This window comes from Hyperolius riggenbachi, chromosome 3 (genome assembly GCF_040937935.1).
Source record: "Hyperolius riggenbachi isolate aHypRig1 chromosome 3, aHypRig1.pri, whole genome shotgun sequence".
Lineage (NCBI taxonomy): Eukaryota > Metazoa > Chordata > Amphibia > Anura > Hyperoliidae > Hyperolius > Hyperolius riggenbachi.
The window spans coordinates 426,485,051-426,505,049 of NC_090648.1; the positions used below are offsets into that span (position 1 = coordinate 426,485,051).

A 19,999-nucleotide genomic window follows, 5' to 3' on the forward strand; every position below is an offset into this window, starting at 1 on the left:
AAGTATGGTCCTGAACTGCTCACATTCAAAAATGTCCACCTTACCTCCACCTTGTCACATTTTCAGTTGATCAGAAACATAAAAACGATAATAATTAATTGATTTTTGATAAAAAATGATGTTACATAGCAAAATCTAGTAATAAGAATTACAGTGAAAAAGTGTATGCCTGATTACAGTCTGAGTGTATTAAACTAAAAATGGTAATGATATAGGCAGAATTTTTTTTTTTACTCATAGTTTTTGCATGGTCTTAAAGTGAACCAGAGATGAAGCACCCTCATGTATTTTACCATATATATATATATATAATCAGTGGGAACATTAGAGAAAACCCCTACCCTGCTCTCTCATTATTCACTGTCCAGCTTGCTTGTTTTCCGGCACCTGATAAAATCCCCGACTAGGCATTCAGTCTGGCTTTGCTCAGTATCTTTATAGCTGAGTCTGTCTTTTCTGATGACTTTTCAAGCCCAAGCCTGACCCCTTCTGGCTCTTCTATAATGATTAATCTATAATGATTCCTGAGCAAAGCCAGACTGAATGCTCAGTCGGGGATTTTATCAGGGCTGCTAACAAGCAGGCTAAGCGGTGAAGAATGAAACAGAGAGCAGGGTGGGTGTTTTCTCTAATGTCTAACTGATATATATGGTAAAATACATGAGGGTGCTTCGTCTCTTGTTCACTTTAAGATATAAGAAAACTATGATTTATGATACATGGGCCTCAATTCAGTAAGATCATGCTGGAGATAATAAGGCAAGAGAAAATTGCCACCGCACAGTGAAAGAGTTATCTTATCTCTTCATTCCTTAAGTTACCTCCCCTATAGTTATTTTCACATGCAGTTAATTAACAGCCTGTCTTTAACTTTAGAATTCTGGAGTTATTTTAAAGGAAAGGTTCAGGGAGGGTGGGCAGCAAATAAAAATTAAATTCCACTTACCTGGGGCTTCCTCCAGCCCGTGGCAGGCAGGAGGTGCCCTCGCCGCCGCTCCGCAGGCTCCCGGTGGTCTCCGGTGGCGCGCCCGACCTGGCCAGGCCGGCTGCCAGGTCGGGCTCTTCTGCGCTCCAAGGCCCGGAAATTCTGCGTCCCACGCCGGCGCTCTGACGTCATCGGACGTCCTCCGTGCTCTACTGCGCATGCGCAGTAGTTCTGCGCATGCGCAGTAGAGCCCGGAGGACGTCCGATGACGTCAGAGCGCCGGCGTGGGACGCAGAAGTTCCGGGCCTTGGAGCGCAGAAGAGCCCGACCTGGCAGCCGGCCTGGCCAGGTCGGGCGCGCCACCGGAGACCACCGGGAGCCTGCGGAGCGGCGGCGAGGGCACCTCCTGCCTGCCACGGGCTGGAGGAAGCCCCAGGTAAGTGGAATTTGATTTTTATTTTTTACCCACCCTCCCTGAACCTTCCCTTTAAGGATTGAAGAGTTAACTTAAAGACAGAAGAGTTAACTTTAGGTTTGCCTGAGGTAAAATGTTTCCTGAATACTACATGCCTCATCACCATGGTGATAAAGACAGGAGATAAGCTTAGTGATTTGAGGCCATGATCTGTGTTTAGTTCATCTTGATAATTTACAACCTTTTCTAACTTGATATTAGACCAAATCTTATTAGTGGCCTGATCACACCCACAAGCTTTGCTCTGAACTGCTTCTCAATGCTCTGAAGGCATCAGTTGCTCAAAGAAAGGTATTTTCCAACCAACTAAATGATTGAACGTTGATCGAGAGGCATTTAAATTTATAGATTGTTATTGAGACACTATCTGTTATTTGAGATAACAATATTCAACATCTGTTAAACCTGGGATCATGTCTGTGTAGCTGAAGCTCAATTACTGGGATTCTAGCTTTATTATGTAGTAAAATGTGATATAGTCTTAAAAAATATCTCCCAGAATCTCAACATTCTTGATCCTCCTGCCACAAACCAGATGTGATCTATCAGCATTCTCTCCAATCACAGACTCCAGAGGGAGTTCATTTTTTAAAGTGGAACTAAACTCAGAACCTCCTCTCTGCTCTAAAAGTTTTACTTGGTTTCACTTTTGCAGGATGCACTGAAAGGGTTAAGCCTCAGAGTTTGCTATATGTAGAGCTGCCTTGGCTGAGCTCCTACAGTCCATTCACAGTTGCCGATGAGAACTAATAAGACAGGTTGATCTGCTTAACCACACAACAGAGAAGTGAATTAAATGGTCAAGCATACAAGTGGTATATTAGCAAAAAAGGGTTTTATTAAAGCGGGATTGACAGTCATAAAATCAGTATCCGCTGCTCTATGTTTATTCTGCAGCCTACAACCTAAACCTGCATTGCAAGGATTCCATTATAATCATAAATGTTTCTGATGTAATAAATGTTATCATTGCCCATGAGAAGGAAGCGCGTTATCTCCACTCCCATATTCCTGCTCCTCCCTGATTGGGTGAGGGCAGTTCAGTGTTACACAAGGCTTAAAGAGAATCTGTACTCTAAAATTTTTGCAATAAAAAGCATACTATTCTATTCATTATGTTCTCCTGGGCCCCTCTGTGCTGTTTCAGCCACTCTCTGCTGCAAACCTGGCTTGTAATTGCCAGTTTTAGGCAGTATTTACAAACAAACTAACCAGCTTATGATAGGCTCACATAAGCAGAGTGTGTGAGTCATACAGAGCCTGCAGGGGGCCTGGAGGAGGTGTGTCTAGCATCTACCAATCACAAGCAGCCCTGCACATTCCAGCCTTAGCCCGACTGTGCCGACAGAAGAAAACAGATTAGATCATATAACAGAGATAACACAGCCACTGTGCAATTAGGAAAAGCTGCAGTAAGCCAGAGCACATTAGAACAGGCAAAGGAACGTATAGGAAAGAAGAACTAAGGCTGAAAATTTTGTTACAGAGTCTCTTTAAAGTGGTTCTGTAAGGTATTTAAAAACAAAAACTGACACTTAGGGCTCAGCCACACTATAAGCGCTTTTCTGAGCGCTTGTGATTGATTAGCGCTTTCTGAACGCGTTTTAAAAATCGCTCCTATTCACTTTTATAAAAATTGTGTAAAACTCGCTGCAATTTTCGTGTACGCAATCGCAGCGATTTTTACATGATTTTTTACCACGATTGTAATGAAAGTGAATGGGAGTGATTTTTAAAAAATGTTTAGAAAGCGCTAATCGCTCACAAATCACTCAGAAAAGCACTTATAGTGTGGCTGAGCCCTTACCTGGGGCTGCTACTGGCCCCCTGCAGCTGTCTTGCCCCGCACCATCCTCTACGATCCTCTGTTCTCCCGCCGCCGGTCACTGTCCAATTATTCTTTTAACTAGATGAATGCAACTGCGCCTGCACGGCTCTGCATGTCCTCGCTCCCGCTCACATCTCCAAGAGCTTCCTGCGCAGGCGCTGTATGAAGTTTTCTCCTACTGCGCTTGCGCAGGAAGCTCTCGGAGACGCGAGCGGGAGCGAGGACGCGCACAGCCGTGCAGGTGCAGTTGCATTCGTCTAGTTAGACTAATAATTGGACAGTGACCGGCGGTGGGGGAACAGAGGATTGTAGAGGACGGCATGGGACAGGACAGCTGTAGGGGGGGGGGGGGGGGGGGGGGGGTTAGAAGCCCCAGGTAAGTGTCAGTTTTTGTTTTTAAAATACGCAACAGAACCCCTTTAAAAGGGAGAATCTGCTAAAATCTAATCTATGTGGTGCTCACTAGATATGTCGGTTCCCGAACCGTTCGCCGGCGAACTCCTCACTTGTACTACTTCCGGGTCGCTTTGACCCGGAGTAGTACGGCTGCGCTGGCCCGGCGGTGCGCATCCTAGATCGCGCTCCTGTTGCCGGGCACTTTCTGCGCATGTGTGTGACGTCATGAGTGACATCACGCTCAAGCGCAGAGTGCCCGGCAACGGGAGCGCGATCAAAGATGCGCACTGCCGGGCCAGCGCAGCCGTACTACTCCGGGTCATAGTGACCCGGAAGTAGTACAGGGCCCAGAGAGATTCGCCTGCGAACAGTTCGGGCCATCTCTAGTGCTCACGTGTGTTTACAAAGCAAGCTAGACATGGCAGTGCAGTTTCTTGGCAACAAAAAAAAGAGTAAGGGAGGAAATTACATCAGGATTGGCTTCAGTCAGAGATTGGTTTCAGTCAGAGACAGTAAAAATTTAAAATGCCTGTACCAGTTTTCTTTTTATTCACTATATAAAATTCACTGAAATCAAAATGTGGACAGTACAATACTGTAACGATTGGTGTCAGCAAGAACAGATTTCTCTGATTATGTGGTGATATGCAGTATCACCAATAATACAGACGCTATACCTTATTATGTGTGATCTGCAGAATCACCAATAATACTGGTATAGCCAGGACCAGGACAACCAATGTGAGGGTATGTGTTTGGTGCAACAGTAATGACAGAGATATTCGCTATTCCCAGAGGAGCTGGGAGATAGGATATATCTATGTAACACAGGAATACAAACTCCAGCAAGCTGGAGATACAGACAGTAGTGAAGTAGTTCACCCGAGGAGCGGGTGGAACTATGTTACAACAATGTTCTGATCACCTGAGGAATGGGTGATTCAGACTGTACTGTAGCCACTATTACCTGAGGAGCAGGTAGAGGAGATAGAACTGTAGTGACTATTCACCTGAGGAGCAGGTGATTCAGACTGTACTGCAGCTACTGACCACCTGAGGAGCAGGTGATTCAGATAGTACTGCAGCTAGTAATCTCCTGAGAAGCAGGTGATTCAGACTGTACTGCACCTACTGACCATCTGAGGAGCAGGTGATTCAGATAGTACTGCAGCTAGTATTCACCAGAGGTGTAGGTGATACTGGCAGAGAATCCCTCACCAGTGACTAGGCTCACTGGTGAGGATAGGAGAGTCAGACAAGCAGGTTTGGCAACGAGCGGACAGATACGGTACAGGGACAGAAAGCCAGATCAGAGTAGTGTTTCAGGCAGAGTCAGATAGGCAAAGGTACAGGATCAGTAAACAGAAGAGTAGTCAGGCTAGCAGAAGGTCATAACAAATAATACAATTCAATTAGTACTTTAAGCTATCAACAGAATCTGGCTAAGTGTGGATCCCCAGCTCCAGCTGGTTCTAGCACACTTTGGGATCTGACTAGGTCTGAGTGCTAACACATAGCATTTGCAACAGCAGACGTGGAGCAACTGAATGACCTGTCCTATATATACTGCAAGAGCTCCACAGCGCCGCCACAGTCACTCAGCCAATCCGGAGCATAGCTGGAGTCAGCTGATCGCCTGATCAGCTGACTCCCCTTCTAGTTGCATAAAGGTCCTGTCGCCTGGTGCGCGCACGCGTAGCCCTTAGTCTGTGAGCAATGGAAGGACTCGTCAAAGCACCAGCGTGTAACTGCGCGGTGGAAACCACCAGTTGAGACGCGGAGATAGCCGCCATGCCGCTTGCTGTTGCGGCCGTATCTCCGCTATTCATTACAAATACGTTTTGCAAGTATTTATCTGCTTATATATGTGTTTTTTCCTGGGATAGTTTGGCTGTCCCTGCTGCTTTAATATTACAAATCAGTCATAATGATAAATGTAGCATGTAAGGTGCAGGAGAGCCTATGGATGGTAGCTATGATTTGAGACATACATTTTCTTTTTCTTTGGGCTACTGTTAATTAAGGAAACTCCATCTAACTAACACTCTTTCAATTTTCTGCAGGGAACCAGGGTGATGAGAGTGGCCTTCGTTCTGGAAGCAGGAGAATTGTAGCTCCCCCTGGTGGACGTTCTAATATAACTTCTCTTAGTTAAATATTCAAAAACCCAATACCAGTAGGTAAACCAAAATGGTACAATTGGTATTTCCGAGCGGCAAGAAAAAAGTGAACCAAGTCCAATCTGAAGAATTATGAACCTTCAGGCCTTATGTTTTACAAATGCTTTTTGCTACCTAGCTTTAAAAGTGTTGCTGTTTTATTTCTCCATAATGGCATAGCCTTAAATTTCAACCAGTGCATGCAGTTCAGTTGGTCGCAGATTCCAGAGGGCATCAATGAAGTTACATTCTCCTGTGGTCATTTTTATGAGTTCGTTTTTCTTTTTTTGTTTTTGTCTATTTTTTATTGAGGCATTGAACACAAACATCTGGTGGTTAAAATTAATTTGTTGTGGAATATGATGGATCTTCTTCTGTCACCAAGCTTTTCTGTTTTTATACAAGAATTGCAATAAAATGGAGATCCCACAAAAACTCTGTGCTTATGTGTGTCGATTCTGTAAAAGTTGCAGTGGAAACTATTGGTGTTTTTTTTTCTAATGTTGAGTGGTGTGAGGAAAGGCTGGAACATCTGCCTGGTGTATATATCTATGTCTGTGAGATTCCACTTCACTTCTCATCTTCAGTGACACCATTCCCAGGGGAAAGAAGTGAGGTGAACGAACATAAGCATGATTCAAACAGGAATAAGTGACACCATTCCAGGTGAAAGGAAGTAAGGGGAACCAACGTAGCCATGACCCAGATAGGTAGAAGTGCCACCATCACAGAGGAAAGGACGTGAGGGGTATCAAACCAATTATGACCATCACTGGAAAAGGAAGTGAGAGGGAACCAACGCAATCATGACCCAGATAGGAATAAGTGACACCATTGCTGGGGAAAGGAAGTGATGGGAACAAACACAACCATTACCCAGATAGGAATAAGTGACACCATTGCCAGGGAAAGGAAGTGAGGGCAACCACTGCAACTATGACCCAGATAAGAATAAGTGACCTGTCTCTCTCTTCCCCATCCAATAGCAGAGCAGCAGAAGACTTATACCTGCTCCCTTGCTGCTGAGTCCACTTGTATCCTCTTCAATGCAGCTTGTCTGCAGGGGCAGCAATATTCCCTAGGCTCCCAATGTCATGTGGCATGCATCCAGGAGCCTACATAGAATTGCTGTGCTATTAAATGATTGTCCTATATAAGTGTTCCGACAGCTGCCTATAGACCATGATAGACAGGATGGGAGGGAAGTTATTTCTGGGGCCCAGTGAACACAGAGCCACACACACTGGGCCCCAGCAGCTACAGTAATGTACTCCCCCTCCTCCCTTCAGAGCTATGTCTAACTTGTCACACTCACGCTCAGGGCAGTTTCTAGGCTAAATTGCACCCAGGGCGAGGGTGTAAAAATTGTGCATCCCCCCCCCCCCCCATAGCTTATCTAGGTATGTGCCTCCAGTGTAGGTTACATAGGTGCCTCCAGTATAGGTTAGACAGGTAGATACCCCCAGTATAGATTATCTAGGTAAGTGCCTCCAATATAGTTTAGCTAGGTAGGTGCCTCCAGTATACAGTGGTTTGCAAAAGTATTCGGCCCCCTTGAAGTTTTCCACATTTTGTCATATTACTGCCACAAACCTGAATCAATTTTATTGGAATGCCACGTGAAAGACTAATACAAAGTGGTGTACACGTGAGAAGTGGAAGGGAAATCATACTTGATTCCAAACTTTTTTTTACAAATAAATAACTGCAAAGTGGGGTGTGCGTAATTATTCAGCCCCCTTTGGTCTGAGTGCAGTCAGTTGCCCATAAACATTGCCTGATGAGTGCTAATGACTAAATAGAGTGCACTTGTGTGTAATCTAATGTCAGTACAAATACAGCTGCTCTGTGACGGCCTCAGAGGTTGTCTAAGTTAATATTGGGAGCAACAACACCATGAAGTCCAAAGAACACACTAGACAGGTCAGGGATAAAGTTATTGAGAAATTTAAAGCAGGCTTAGGCTACAAAAAGATTTCCAAAGCCTTGAACATCCCACGGAGCACTGTTCAAGCGATCATTCAGAAATGGAAGGAGTATGGCACAACTGTAAACCTACCAAGAAAAGGCCGTCCACCTAAAATCACAGGCCGAACAAGGAGAGTGCTGATCAGAATTGCAGTCAAGAGGCCCATGGTGACTCTGGACAAGCTGCAGAGATCTACAACTCAGGTGGGGGAATCTGTCCATAGGACAACTATTAGTCATGCACTGCACAAAGTTGGCCTTTATAGAAGAGTGGCAAGAAGAAAACCATTGTTAACAGAAAAGCATAAGAAGTCCTGTTTGCAGTTTGCCACAAGCCATGTGGGGGAAACAACAAACATGTGGAAGAAGGTGCTCTGGTCAGATGAGACCAAAATGGAACTTTTTGGCCAAAATGCAAAACGCTATGTGTGACGGAAAACTAACACTGCACATCACTCTGAACACACCATCCCCACTGTCAAATATGGTGGTGGCAGCATCATTCTCTAGGGGTGTTTCTCTTCAGCAGGGACAGGGAAGCTGGTCAGAGTTGATGGGAAGATGGATGGAGTCAAATACAGGGCAATCTTGGAAGAAAACCTCTTGGAGTCTGCAAAAGACTTGAGACTTCCAGCAGGACAACAACCCTAAACATAAAGCTAGGGCAACAATGGAATGGTTTAAAACAAAACATATCCATGTGTTAGAATGGCCATGTCAAAGTCCAGATCTAAATCCAATAGAGAATCTGTGGCAAGATCTGAAAACTGCTGTTCACAAACGCTGTCCATCTAATCTGACTGAGCTGGAGCGGTTTGGCAAACAAGAATGGGCAAGGATTTCAGTCGCTAGATGTGCAAAGCTGGTAGAGACATACCCTAAAAGACTGGCAGCTGTAATTGCAGCAAAAGGTGGTTCTACAAAGTATTGACTCAGGGGGCTGAATAATTAAGCACACCCTGTCAGGAACCGGCCCCACGGCACGCCTGCAGATACGGTTCCCAACTGCGGGTTTGACCAGATCGAGAGGGGGAGCAGCCTTATTCAAGCTACAACAAGGCTGTCGCCCCTCAAAGCACTTCTCACTGCCACCACTAGCTGCTGCTAGACACTTCAACGATTCCCACTCTGCTGTCGAGTGATCTGCACTCAGTCCGCGTTTTCGTATGTGGGTGAGCTTTGCGCTTAGGCCAAACACGGGAACGCCACACACACAATACAATCGTACAGTAGCAAGGCACAAAACAGGCATTGAACTTGTAACGTAAATGACACTGTAGTCTCTTTCTAGGCTATGAGCTAGTTTAGTACATCAGAAGTCAAACTTATTAAATAAAGATTTAATGTTCCAGAAAGAAAAGTGGAACAATGCAGAAAATAATATATACAAAAGATTTACAAAAACACAGTTACAATAAAAAAGATACACAATAAGACAGTTTGCTTAAAATAAAATGGGAATAACGTTACCAATCTGAGGTCTGAACGTTGTTTGCGGGAGAACGCGGTCTGGGCAGGAACCAGGATAGTCCTAGCATCTTTGCTATCTCCAGAGAACTACAACTCTAAATCCTCCTAGCTAATGTTTTATAGCAAAATTTGTGGCCCGGGGCCACTCAAATGTCCAGATCCAGGAATAATCCAATTTCCTCAGGTGTGACAGCACATCCTTGCTGAGCAGAGTTTCCTGTTACCCTTTGAAGTTCCCAGACTCAGTTAGTCGGGATTGTATATTTGGTCAACAGGTAGCTGTTTACATGAATACAAAGTTTAAAGCAATGCAACACCTTTTCAAGATGCAGGACAAAAGCGGAGGTTGTTATGTAATTACCTGTTTCCTTGCTGGGGACCACAGTGTCCAGAAGAACTGAATGCTAACATACTTCATACTGTCATACAGACAATCACAGCTTCCCCCAAAGCCAGACTGGCTTTAGCAGACATACACATATGATACAGTATTTCATAGCAGATCAAAGGTAAGGACCTAACTGCTATTGCCTAATAAGCCATTTCCTGGCCAGAGGCTAGCAAACCAATTTAGCAGTTCCTGCTCCTACTATTCACAAAAGTTCACCCTTCAGATGCAAATGTACTATATACTGGCCTACAGAAGATCTAATTAGCAGCGTCCAACTTCCAGAGGAACTGAAAACAGAAATTCAAAGTAGCAGCTTCCTTCAGCCATACACATATGACACAGACAGAAAAGGTGAACATATGGCTTCCACGTGATACAATATGGCTGCTATGTTCTGCATATTACCGTACATCTCATCATAACCACATATATCCTCACACCTCCCCTTTTCAAAATGATGCTGGCAGGTGACTCCCATGAATCACCTTGCCAGCGCCTACACTGCCAGCCTGGCCTGGTGGGGTAACTCCTTAGCATTCTCATGAGGATTCCCCACTTGGCAATTAGCTCCAAGCTACACGGCTGGAAAACTAGGCCAGGTTGCTACAATGTGTCGTTGCCCCCGGCAACCTGACGTAACCAACCAGGGCGATTATGGTCAGTGACGACCGTAAATTCGTGACCATAGAGACAGTGCTGCAGCTGAGGAAGGGTTCCAACAGTCACTACACGCACTTTGTCTATAGTGGCAGGAGCTATCTCTCTGTCCCTTTGGGGAACGATTATCTGCCGGTCTGCCTCCTCCACTTCGGACAGCTCAGAGGGAATAACTTTCCAGAACCCTCTCAGCCTGCCCCTTCCAGCTGGTGACCTGCTGGCCAGACCCCTGAGCTCTTCCAGGTTGATGTCAAATCGAAACAGCCCCAGAGAGCTCAGTGCTGCCTGTCACACATGCCAGGGAGGCTGCAGACTGAGAGGACCCGAAGTGGACGCTGCCGACCCGGCAACATCTGCCACTTCAGTGGACAGTTCCTCTGCTGTAGACCCGCTAGCGCTGCTGGTTACCATTACAGTGGAGGGAGTGTCTGTATCACACATATCATTGCTCATACCTTTGATCTCAAAATCAACTGAAGGGGAAAGATCTGACCTGGTGCCATGTGCCCCGTCAGTGGGCAGTTCATCTGCTGCAGCCCAGCGAACACTGCTGGTTACTCCTGCAGCCGACGAAGTGTCCACATGACCAGCATCATTATGTAGCACAACACATATGATATCAACTTTATCATCCCTACACATATTGTCATCTGGTACATCACATAAAACATCAACATTATCTGTATTACACACTTCGCTATTCAGCACTGCACAAGTGATATCAACAGTTCCTGCATCGATTGCCGTGCGTCATAAATTATATCCTCAGTTTCTGCATTCTCTGTATCAATATTAGAAAAACAGAAAACCGAAAGCACAATATAGTGTAGTATGTTTTGGAAGTGGAGAGGTAATATGTAGCATAAGTAATTTATACTCACAAACCAGAATTACCGCATAGGCAACCACTGAAGAAGCAGGTGGGGAGATTAAACCTGTCCCCACTCAGGGTTAAGCTCTCTGTGGATAGAAGAAAAAGGAGGGTGTATCACCCTTCCACCAAGGGTGGATAACTACTATGTAGAGGTGTACAGAGGCGCCAAAAGAGTAAAATACGCTAAAATCATCTAAAAACGTTCAGGAGGCGGTGGTGGACCAGACACTCCAAACAGACACGATGCTGTCGATATAGTTAATAACATTTATTCGCATACTCCTAGTGACAACTGGCAACGCGTTTCACGGGCACAATCCCGCTTCATCAGGCAATAAAACAACAGGAGTAACACACTGTAATTGACAGAGATGGAAAAGAACATAATCAGAACACTGTGAATGGTATTCTTATGTACAAAATATTAGGATAAATTAGTATCATGTAGACATAGTGTTTGCATATATGTCGGGGGTTATCATAGTGTGGGAAAAACATATCTTTAGGTGTTGTGGGTGGGACGTAAAAGGAAAATGTGCAGGAAGCAAATTACAATTATCTATGCCTATGAAAAAATTTATGTAGGCTGGGTGACAAAAATAACCCAAATAAACCTCAATACAGACAATGATGAATGTAAACTGCCATGTCCAACAATAATAGACTGCAATATGTGAAAATAAACCGAATAAATTACAATACGTAGGTACCCCGGTATGTGAATGGGGGTGAAAAAGAATAGCGTGTGGAGTATGGCTAAAAAAGGGGGAAGAAGTACTGTACAAAAGGAATAGCAGGAGGGATGGTTTATAAAAATACTGGGGGACATAAATTAAGCAGGTAGAGGTAGTGAGCTACCTCACGTATGAGCAGGGGTCAAAACAGGCAGCATATCGTACATAAAAAGTACAAAGTGAGAAAGTAGAAGTCACTTACCAGCTAGGGGTCCAAACTATGTTTGGCACCTCTGTGCTGGCTTGTGGAAACAGAGTCTGTTATATAGGTAGGGCCGGGATCATTATTCAATAATTGATGGTGGTGGGCTGGGTCAGTGTGGGAGTGGGTGTGGGCAAGCTATGCCTATTAGCCAATGGGGAGGAGAAGTAAGTGGTATGCATCCTGTCAGTCTGATGCACGTGTGGCGCCGTTCCGGACTTATGCTACACGCCGGAGCGGTGGGCTTAGCTGGGGCCGACAAGGTGGGCTGTGCGCCACCAGCACAACAGTCCTTCCTTATACTATGTACAGAATTCATCCTCCATAACAACGTGTTCACCTTTCAGGATAACATTTACCACCAAGTCAGCGGCGTTTCCATGGGAAGTTCATTCTCCCCGTCATATGCAAATCTAGCTATGGGATATTTTGAACACATTAAAATGTATAACAATAACCCCTTTTCCAATAACATTATTTTCTACAAAAGGTACATTGATGACTTAATTTTTATATGGAAAGGCACCTCTGATTTAATACAATCATTCGTTCAATATCTTAACACTAACCCCGCGGGCCTAGAATTACCTCCCACCAAGACCCCAGTTCAATCGAATTTTTAGATCTCATCTTGTATACAGAATCACTCCAAATCAAAACTAAAACATTTTTTAAACCCGTGGATGCCAACAAGTACATTCATTACCATAGTTTTCACCACCGCCCATGGACCAAAAACACTCCTTACAGTCAATACAAAAGAATTCATTGTAACTGCACAGACCCACTACAGTATAACATCCAGGCTAAAATTTTGACGAGAAAGTTCACTGACCGCAAATATCCCAAAAAACTATTACAAGATGCTTACCAAAAAGCCAAAACCGTTAACCCCCCACTACCAAATACTCAGAACAACGACGCACCCCGGTTCATCACTAAATTTAGTTCTCAACACACCTCGGTCCACAGTATACTTAACAAAAGGTGGGAGATCCTCTTGCAAGACCCCCACCTACATCAAATGATACCACCCAAACCCGCCATCACATTCAGACGTGCCCCCAACCTCCGCAGCTTACTGGCACCCAGTAGAATACGACATGGTCCTACTGACATTACACAGACAACCTCCACAGGGACCTCTGGGTGCACCCCTTGCCACCACACAAGATGTTCTGCTTGTCAGTTCATAGTCCACACAGCTTCATTCCGTTCCAGCGTCACCGATACCGAATATCAAATTAAGAATAGCCTTACCTGCACATCAAAATATGTTATCTATGTCATCACATGTCCATGCCGGTTGCAGTATGTGGGCAGAACTACCCAACTAGCTAGAAGTAGAATAGGGCAACACAAAAGAAATATACTGAATAAATATCCTCTTCACAGCGTTTCGCGTCACATGGGGTAACATAACAGCAATTCTGAACAGTTCCGTATTACACTTATTGAATCAATCCCACACAACTGTTCAGATTCTTTTGACATTTTGAAAAAATTAGAAATTTTTTGGATTCAGATGCTAAAAACTCTAACTCCGGATGGTTTGAATGAACTACCCGAGAAAATCTATTAACTCTACATACTCTGCAATCAATAGTTTCTCTTTTTATCTGTCCTCTCTTTTAACCATTTACCTTTATGTTTCATCGCTCCCCTGTGATCTCTGCTTTTATTTGGTATTCATCTATATGTATTAGTGCAAAGTTTACAATTTTTATATTTTTATATGTTCTCAATGCTATTAATATGAGTTTCCCTATAAGTTACATTGTACTGTATGAATAATTATGATTTTTACACACCCTATAAAAGAAAATTTATTTTACTTCATATACATAACCATCATTCTCTACATATTTAGTTATTATTTTTTCCCAACATGATATACAGGATCTTCTCAAAAAATTAGCATATTGTGATAAAGTTCATTATTTTCTGTAATGTACTGATAAACATTAGACTTTCATATTTTTTAGATTCAAATACACACAACTGAAGTAGTTCAAGCCTTTTATTGTTTTAATATTGATGATTTTGGCATATAGCTCATGAAAACCCAAAATTCCTATCTCAAAAAATTAGCATATTTCATCCGACCAATAAAAGAAAAGTGTTTTTAAAACAAAAAAAAAGTCAACCTTCAAATAATTATGTTCAGTTATGCACTCAATACTTGGTCGGGAATCCTTTTGCAGAAATGACTGCTTCAATGCAGCATGGCATGGAGGCAATCAGCCTGTGGCACTGCTCAGGTGTTATGGAGGCTGAATCTAAAATATATGAAAGTCTAATGTTTATCAGTACATTACAGAAAATAATGAACTTTATCACAATATGCTAATTTTTTTAGAAGATCCTGTACTTTATCTCTATCCCTTTAATCCTCAAAATTTCCCATCAATTGTAGTATTGTTTTTATTCATACACCCCATAGGAAATTCAAATAGCAACAAGCACTATAGCACTTTAGTTGCTGTCCAGTAGGTGGCAGTGTTGCAATACAGATGGTGTAAGCAATACACCACTACGTAATTTTCATTATAATTCTGTTCTTATCCTAGCCTAGAGACCAGTTTCTTATATATGCCATGTAGTGAGTTTAATAATGGTATATATCGATTTGTCCCAATCCTCTCGGTGGCACCCCTTAACCTACATGGCCACCTCGGTCCTTTACACATTAGAACGCCTGCGCACACCACACAGGATTCCCTCTGAGCCGCACATACTGCGTATGGGGAATCCCTCCTATGCACATGCGCACAAGCAACTAGGGGTGCGACGTCATCGGCGCACCGCCCAAGTTGTCAGCCCCAGCTCCGCCCACCGCTCTGGCGTGTAGCATGAGTCCGGAGCGGCGCCACACGGGCATCAGACTGACAGGATGCACACCACTTACTTCTCCTCCCCATTGACTAATAGGCATAGCTTGCCCACACCCACTCCCACACTGACCCAGCCAACCACCATCAATTATTGAATAATGACCCCGGCCCTACCTATATAACAGACTCAGTTTCCACAAGCCAGCACAGAGGTGCCAAACATAGTCTGGACCCCTGGCTGGTAAATGACTTCTACTTTCCCACTTTGTACTTTTTATGTACGATATGCTGCCCGTTTTGACCCCTGCTCATACGTGAGGTAGCTCACTACCTCTACCTGCTTAATTTATGTCCCCCAGTATTTTTATAAACCATCCCTCCTGCTATTCCTTTTGTACAGTACTTCCCCCTTTTTTAGCCATACTCCACACACTATTCTTTTTCACCCCCATTCCCATACCGGGGTACCTACGTATTGTAATTTATTTGGTTTATTTTCACATATTGCAGTCTATTATTGTTGGCTATGGCAGTTTACATTCATTATTGTCTGTATTAAGGTTTATTTGGGTTATTTTTCGTCCAACCCTCCAGGACAGTGACATTGAGACTTGGGCTCCGCCCCCCGGAAACAGGTAACACCCAGCGTGAGCTCTATAAATCTGTTCCCAGGTATCCACACCTCAGCTGTGTGTTTCCTTCCCTGGGAACATGAGCTCTGTAAGGGGAGCCGGCTGGTCAGCAGCCTGGCAGTGCTGTAATAGTTACCTGGGGGAGCCTGCTTCACTACCCTGGAGGGTTGGTTAACATTGATGCAGCAGAAAGCTCCTTACCTGCTTAAACAGGTTTCCCCTCTAGCAGCCACCTGAGCGGCTGTGCATGCTAGATGGAGGACAGCGTGGTGTAGCCCTGACGGAGGTCCGGACGCAGCGGTGGGGGAATGTCGGCTCTGCACGGAGGTAGGATGGCTTTGCCCCCAGTCTAGCGGTACTTCCGCCCGACGAGTGATGTCACTTACGCATTTGCGCGGCTGCAAAACAGCGTTGTGTGCATTCCTCGTGGCACTTAGCGTTTGGCCTTTGCCGAGGATGGACACACAAAAACTTCAGAATCAGGTAAGCCGGCGGAGATCTTGCGGGGAGCCGCGTCTGATCATGGTCTGACTGGTCGCCGCACTGCTCTGAGGTTTGATTATGCTGCTCAGATGTATTTAGTCAGCATATTAATGACAGTGGCTAGATCAAGGATATTTGCTGAAGCTGTTTTTTTTGTGGCAGCACATTGTTGTTCAAAACCAGTTAAACATGGATAACTGCACTGATCTTAATTTTAATTAATAGATCAGAAAAAGCATGTTAGACTACTTTGTGATTTATTTACTTAAATGGAGCAATATGTTTGTTACCAGTTTAAGTATTGTAAAAGTTCTGATAGTTCAGAAAAGCATTAGTGCACAGGTGACTGATTGGTTTTTGTGCAGCTCAATGTGTTTTGCATAAGTAATTGTTGCATAGCTACCTGAATTGTGGGGAGTGAGCTGGTTACTGGGTTAGCTGTATATAATGTTGGATGTTTTCCTTCTAAGTTTGCAGGTGTCAGGGATTTATTGGTGCGGTATCACCGAATATATTAAGTTTAAAAAAAAAATGTTCCCCTCTCTCCTGCAATATATTTTAGCAGCTGAATGCCTCTACGTTCTGTCTAGATGAGCTACACTTGAGTTGGTATGCATCCGAAATTATCTGTCTGATTGCTATACTTAAGCTTATTTTACAGATAATATGATATTCCTTTTTCATGTTAAAGCGGAATATAACCCTGCATTTCAACTTTGCTCTAAAACATTATTTACAGTATATTATATGCAACCAGCATTTTTTTTTTTTACTAGACCAGCATTGGAAGGGTTACACAGTGCTTTAAAGTTCCTGGAGATTTCTGCAGACGCATCCGAAGCTGACATAGATACATTTTGTTTACATAAATGTATCTAAGTGTTGAATGTGACTCACTCTCTCTGACTGAGAAGGAGCTGGAGGACAGCCAAAGAGTGTGTAACATTTCTCAATAGATACATTTAACTAAATAGAATGTAACAATCTGAACTTCTGCATATCTCTCCACGGAACTTTAAACCTCTGTGTTTAACCCTTCCAATGCTGGTCTAGTAAAAAAAAATGCTTTTTGCATATAATATGCTGTAAATAATGTTTTAGAGCAAAGTTGAAATGCAGGGTTACATTCCGCTTTAAACAGCTCAGTATATATACAGAGTATATATGAATAAACATCACATCTGTTCAAGAAAGGATTTATGTGATTAATTACAGGCTTTAATGAATTATAGTAATTCATCTCATGGTATTATTCTCTTCATATGTTTTTCAGGAGACTTCAGACTTATCCGATAGCTCTAACAGGTCCAGGAGTTGCCTTGTCTGTAAGGTTGTTTTGCCAAATAGCTGGACAAAAGCATCTTGCCAAGGATGTATTACAAAGTTAATTAATGAAGAGAATACTGCCTCCTGCAAAGAGTTTATGACTACCATGAGGCATGAAATGGTAGAGACATTTAGAGCATTCAGGGAAAATCTGCCTACAGGGTCAACTCTTATGGTACCTCCTGTGGCAGTTATTCCCAAGGAGAATCCTTAGCCGAGATAAGCTTCGGATGAAGAAGAAGAGGAAATACAGGATGTTCTTCCTGGAGGACAGGTTAACAGGGATTTATCACAGGATGATATGTCAGATCAAAGTGATGCGGATGAGAAACTTATGCATTCAAGATTCCGATTTCCGGTGGAAGAGACTGATGAATTAGTTCGGGCTATTCACACTACCTTAAATATTAATCAGACCACTCCCGCTGCGGTGTCCATACATGAGAATTTATATTCTGGTATGGATCCCGCACCACATTTAAATTTTCCTGTACATTCCTCAACAAAAAACCTAATTAATACGCAATGGAAATACCCAGAGAAGAAACTTTTTCCAGAAGGTTTAGAAAGAGATTCCCCTTTGCGGAAGAAGATGCAAAACTATGGGAAGGTTGTCCCAAGTTAGATGCAGCGTACAGTCTAATGAATAGGGAAAATTAACTTGCTTTTGAGGATTTGGGTTTCCTCAAAGACCCAGCAGACAAGAAAATTGATTTGTCACTTAAAAAAACTTATACAGCAGCAGTAACTAATTTTAAGCCTGCTGCAGCCACCACCTGTGTCTCTAGGACCACTTTATTATGGATAGAGAGGGTGGAAGAATTAGTCAAAACTGATGCTCCTAAAAAGAACATTTTAGAAGCTCTGTGTGTCGTTAAGAAATCTAATAATTATGTTACTGATGCTTCAACAGAGTCACTAAGAGTTACAGGCACCAGTGACGCCAGGCTGAAGGTAGGGGGCAGGTTATCTCGCTTTTATCCAGAGTGGAGAAAGATAACCTCAAATCAATTCATTTTCAGACCTAATAAAAGACGGGTACAAGATAAGATTCATAAAAAAAGCCCCCGGTGAGATTTGTGAAGACTTTAATGCCGAAAGACAGAGAAGCCAGGATGGCATTACAGGAATTACTGAGAGACATGATGGACAGAAATGTCCTAAAAGAGGTACCACCTCAGGAAAGAAACCAGGGGTTCTATTCTTGAAGCCAACAGGAAAATTCAGAATGATTTTAAACTTAAAACCACTGAACCCCTTTATTTCCTACGAAAAGTTCAGAATGGAAACTGTATATACGATGAGAAAGCTGAATGCAGACGTGTTTATGGTGAACATAGATCTGACAGATGCCTATTGGCACATCCCAATCAGACGGGAATCTCAAAAGTATCTAAGATTCTTGGGGTTCATAATAATCTCACCCCTTCAAAGACTGTTCTTGCCAGAGGACAAGGTGACAAAAGTGCAGTTGACAATAGTCACCCTTCTAGAGGCAGACGCCATCTCAGTACGGCAGTGCATGAGTATAGTGGGTCTACTAACCTCAACAGCACAAGCAGTAGATTGGGCAATGGCTCACGTAAGAGTTCTCCAGAACTGGCTACTGGAAAACTGGAACAGAAATCATGGTGATTTAGAAAGGATGTTGTCAATACCATCCTGGGTAAAGGAATCACTGTCTTGGTGGATGGATATAAAAAATCTTCAGTTAGGAAGACTATGGAGGTCTCCCCCAACAAAGATTATAACAACAGACGCAAGTTTGATGGGTTGGGGAGCCCACGTGGACGGACTATACCTGCAAGGGTCATGGACAGACCCAGTAAGGAAAGAATCATCTAACTTCAGAGAAATGAAGGCAGTTCATATGGCCCTATTACAAGCATCAGAGTGTCTAAAGGGGCATAATCTAAAGATTCATTCAGACAATATAACAGTAGTAGCCTATCTGAACAAACAAGGAGGGACAAGGTCTAGGAAATTTCTATAAGTTTCACTGAAAATCTTAGATTGGGCAGAACTGAATCTGCTATCCCTAACAGCAGTCCATCTGAAAGGGACATTAAATCAAATGGCCGAGCTTCTAAGCAGACAAAGACTGTCAAATTCCGAGCTGATGCTCAATCCAGAAGTGTTCAGAATGATAACGACCAGAGGGGGGTGGCCCAAAATAGACCTTTTCGCCAATCAAACGAACTCTCAGTGCAGAAGGTTTTTCTCTCTGGATCCGAAGGGAGCCTGTGCAATAGATGCATTGGCCCAAGATTGGATATTTAGCAAAGCATATGCCTTTCCACCAATCCCCTTGATTCCTCTTGTATTACAGAAGTTAAAACTGTCCAGAATGACTCTTATATTAATGGCACCAGATTGGCCAAAAAGATCATGGTACCCGTTGTTACTAACGATGCTGAAAAAAGATCCATTACCCCTCCCGCAGGAGGAATTGCTTTTAGATCAAGAGGAACACAGATGAGTACATGTTCCAAATCTGCGTCTAAAAGCGTGGTTTCTGAAAGGGATGTTCTGAAGTCCAAGGGCTTGTCAGACAGAGTGATCAAGACGGTTCTGAATAGCAGAAAGAAAGTAACCAAATCAATCTATTCTAACTATTGGAAGACTTTTTTAGACTGGAAAAAGAG

The 19,999-nt window shown here is 43.4% G+C and overlaps 1 protein-coding gene across 2 annotated transcripts in view; it reads left to right on the top strand.

Moving 5' to 3' along the window:
* The window catches only part of LOC137564139 (dihydropyrimidinase-related protein 3), a 261,025-nt gene extending 254,807 nt beyond the window's left edge, over positions 1 to 6,218 (top strand). For both annotated transcript variants that reach the window (XM_068277573.1, XM_068277574.1), the window contains exon 14: positions 5,688 to 6,218. In XM_068277573.1, coding sequence (XP_068133674.1) covers positions 5,688 to 5,779 — 92 coding nt within the window. In that variant the 3' untranslated portion in view covers positions 5,780 to 6,218. The remainder of the gene's footprint in view (positions 1 to 5,687) is intronic.
* Positions 6,219 to 19,999: the final 13,781 nt, after the last annotated feature.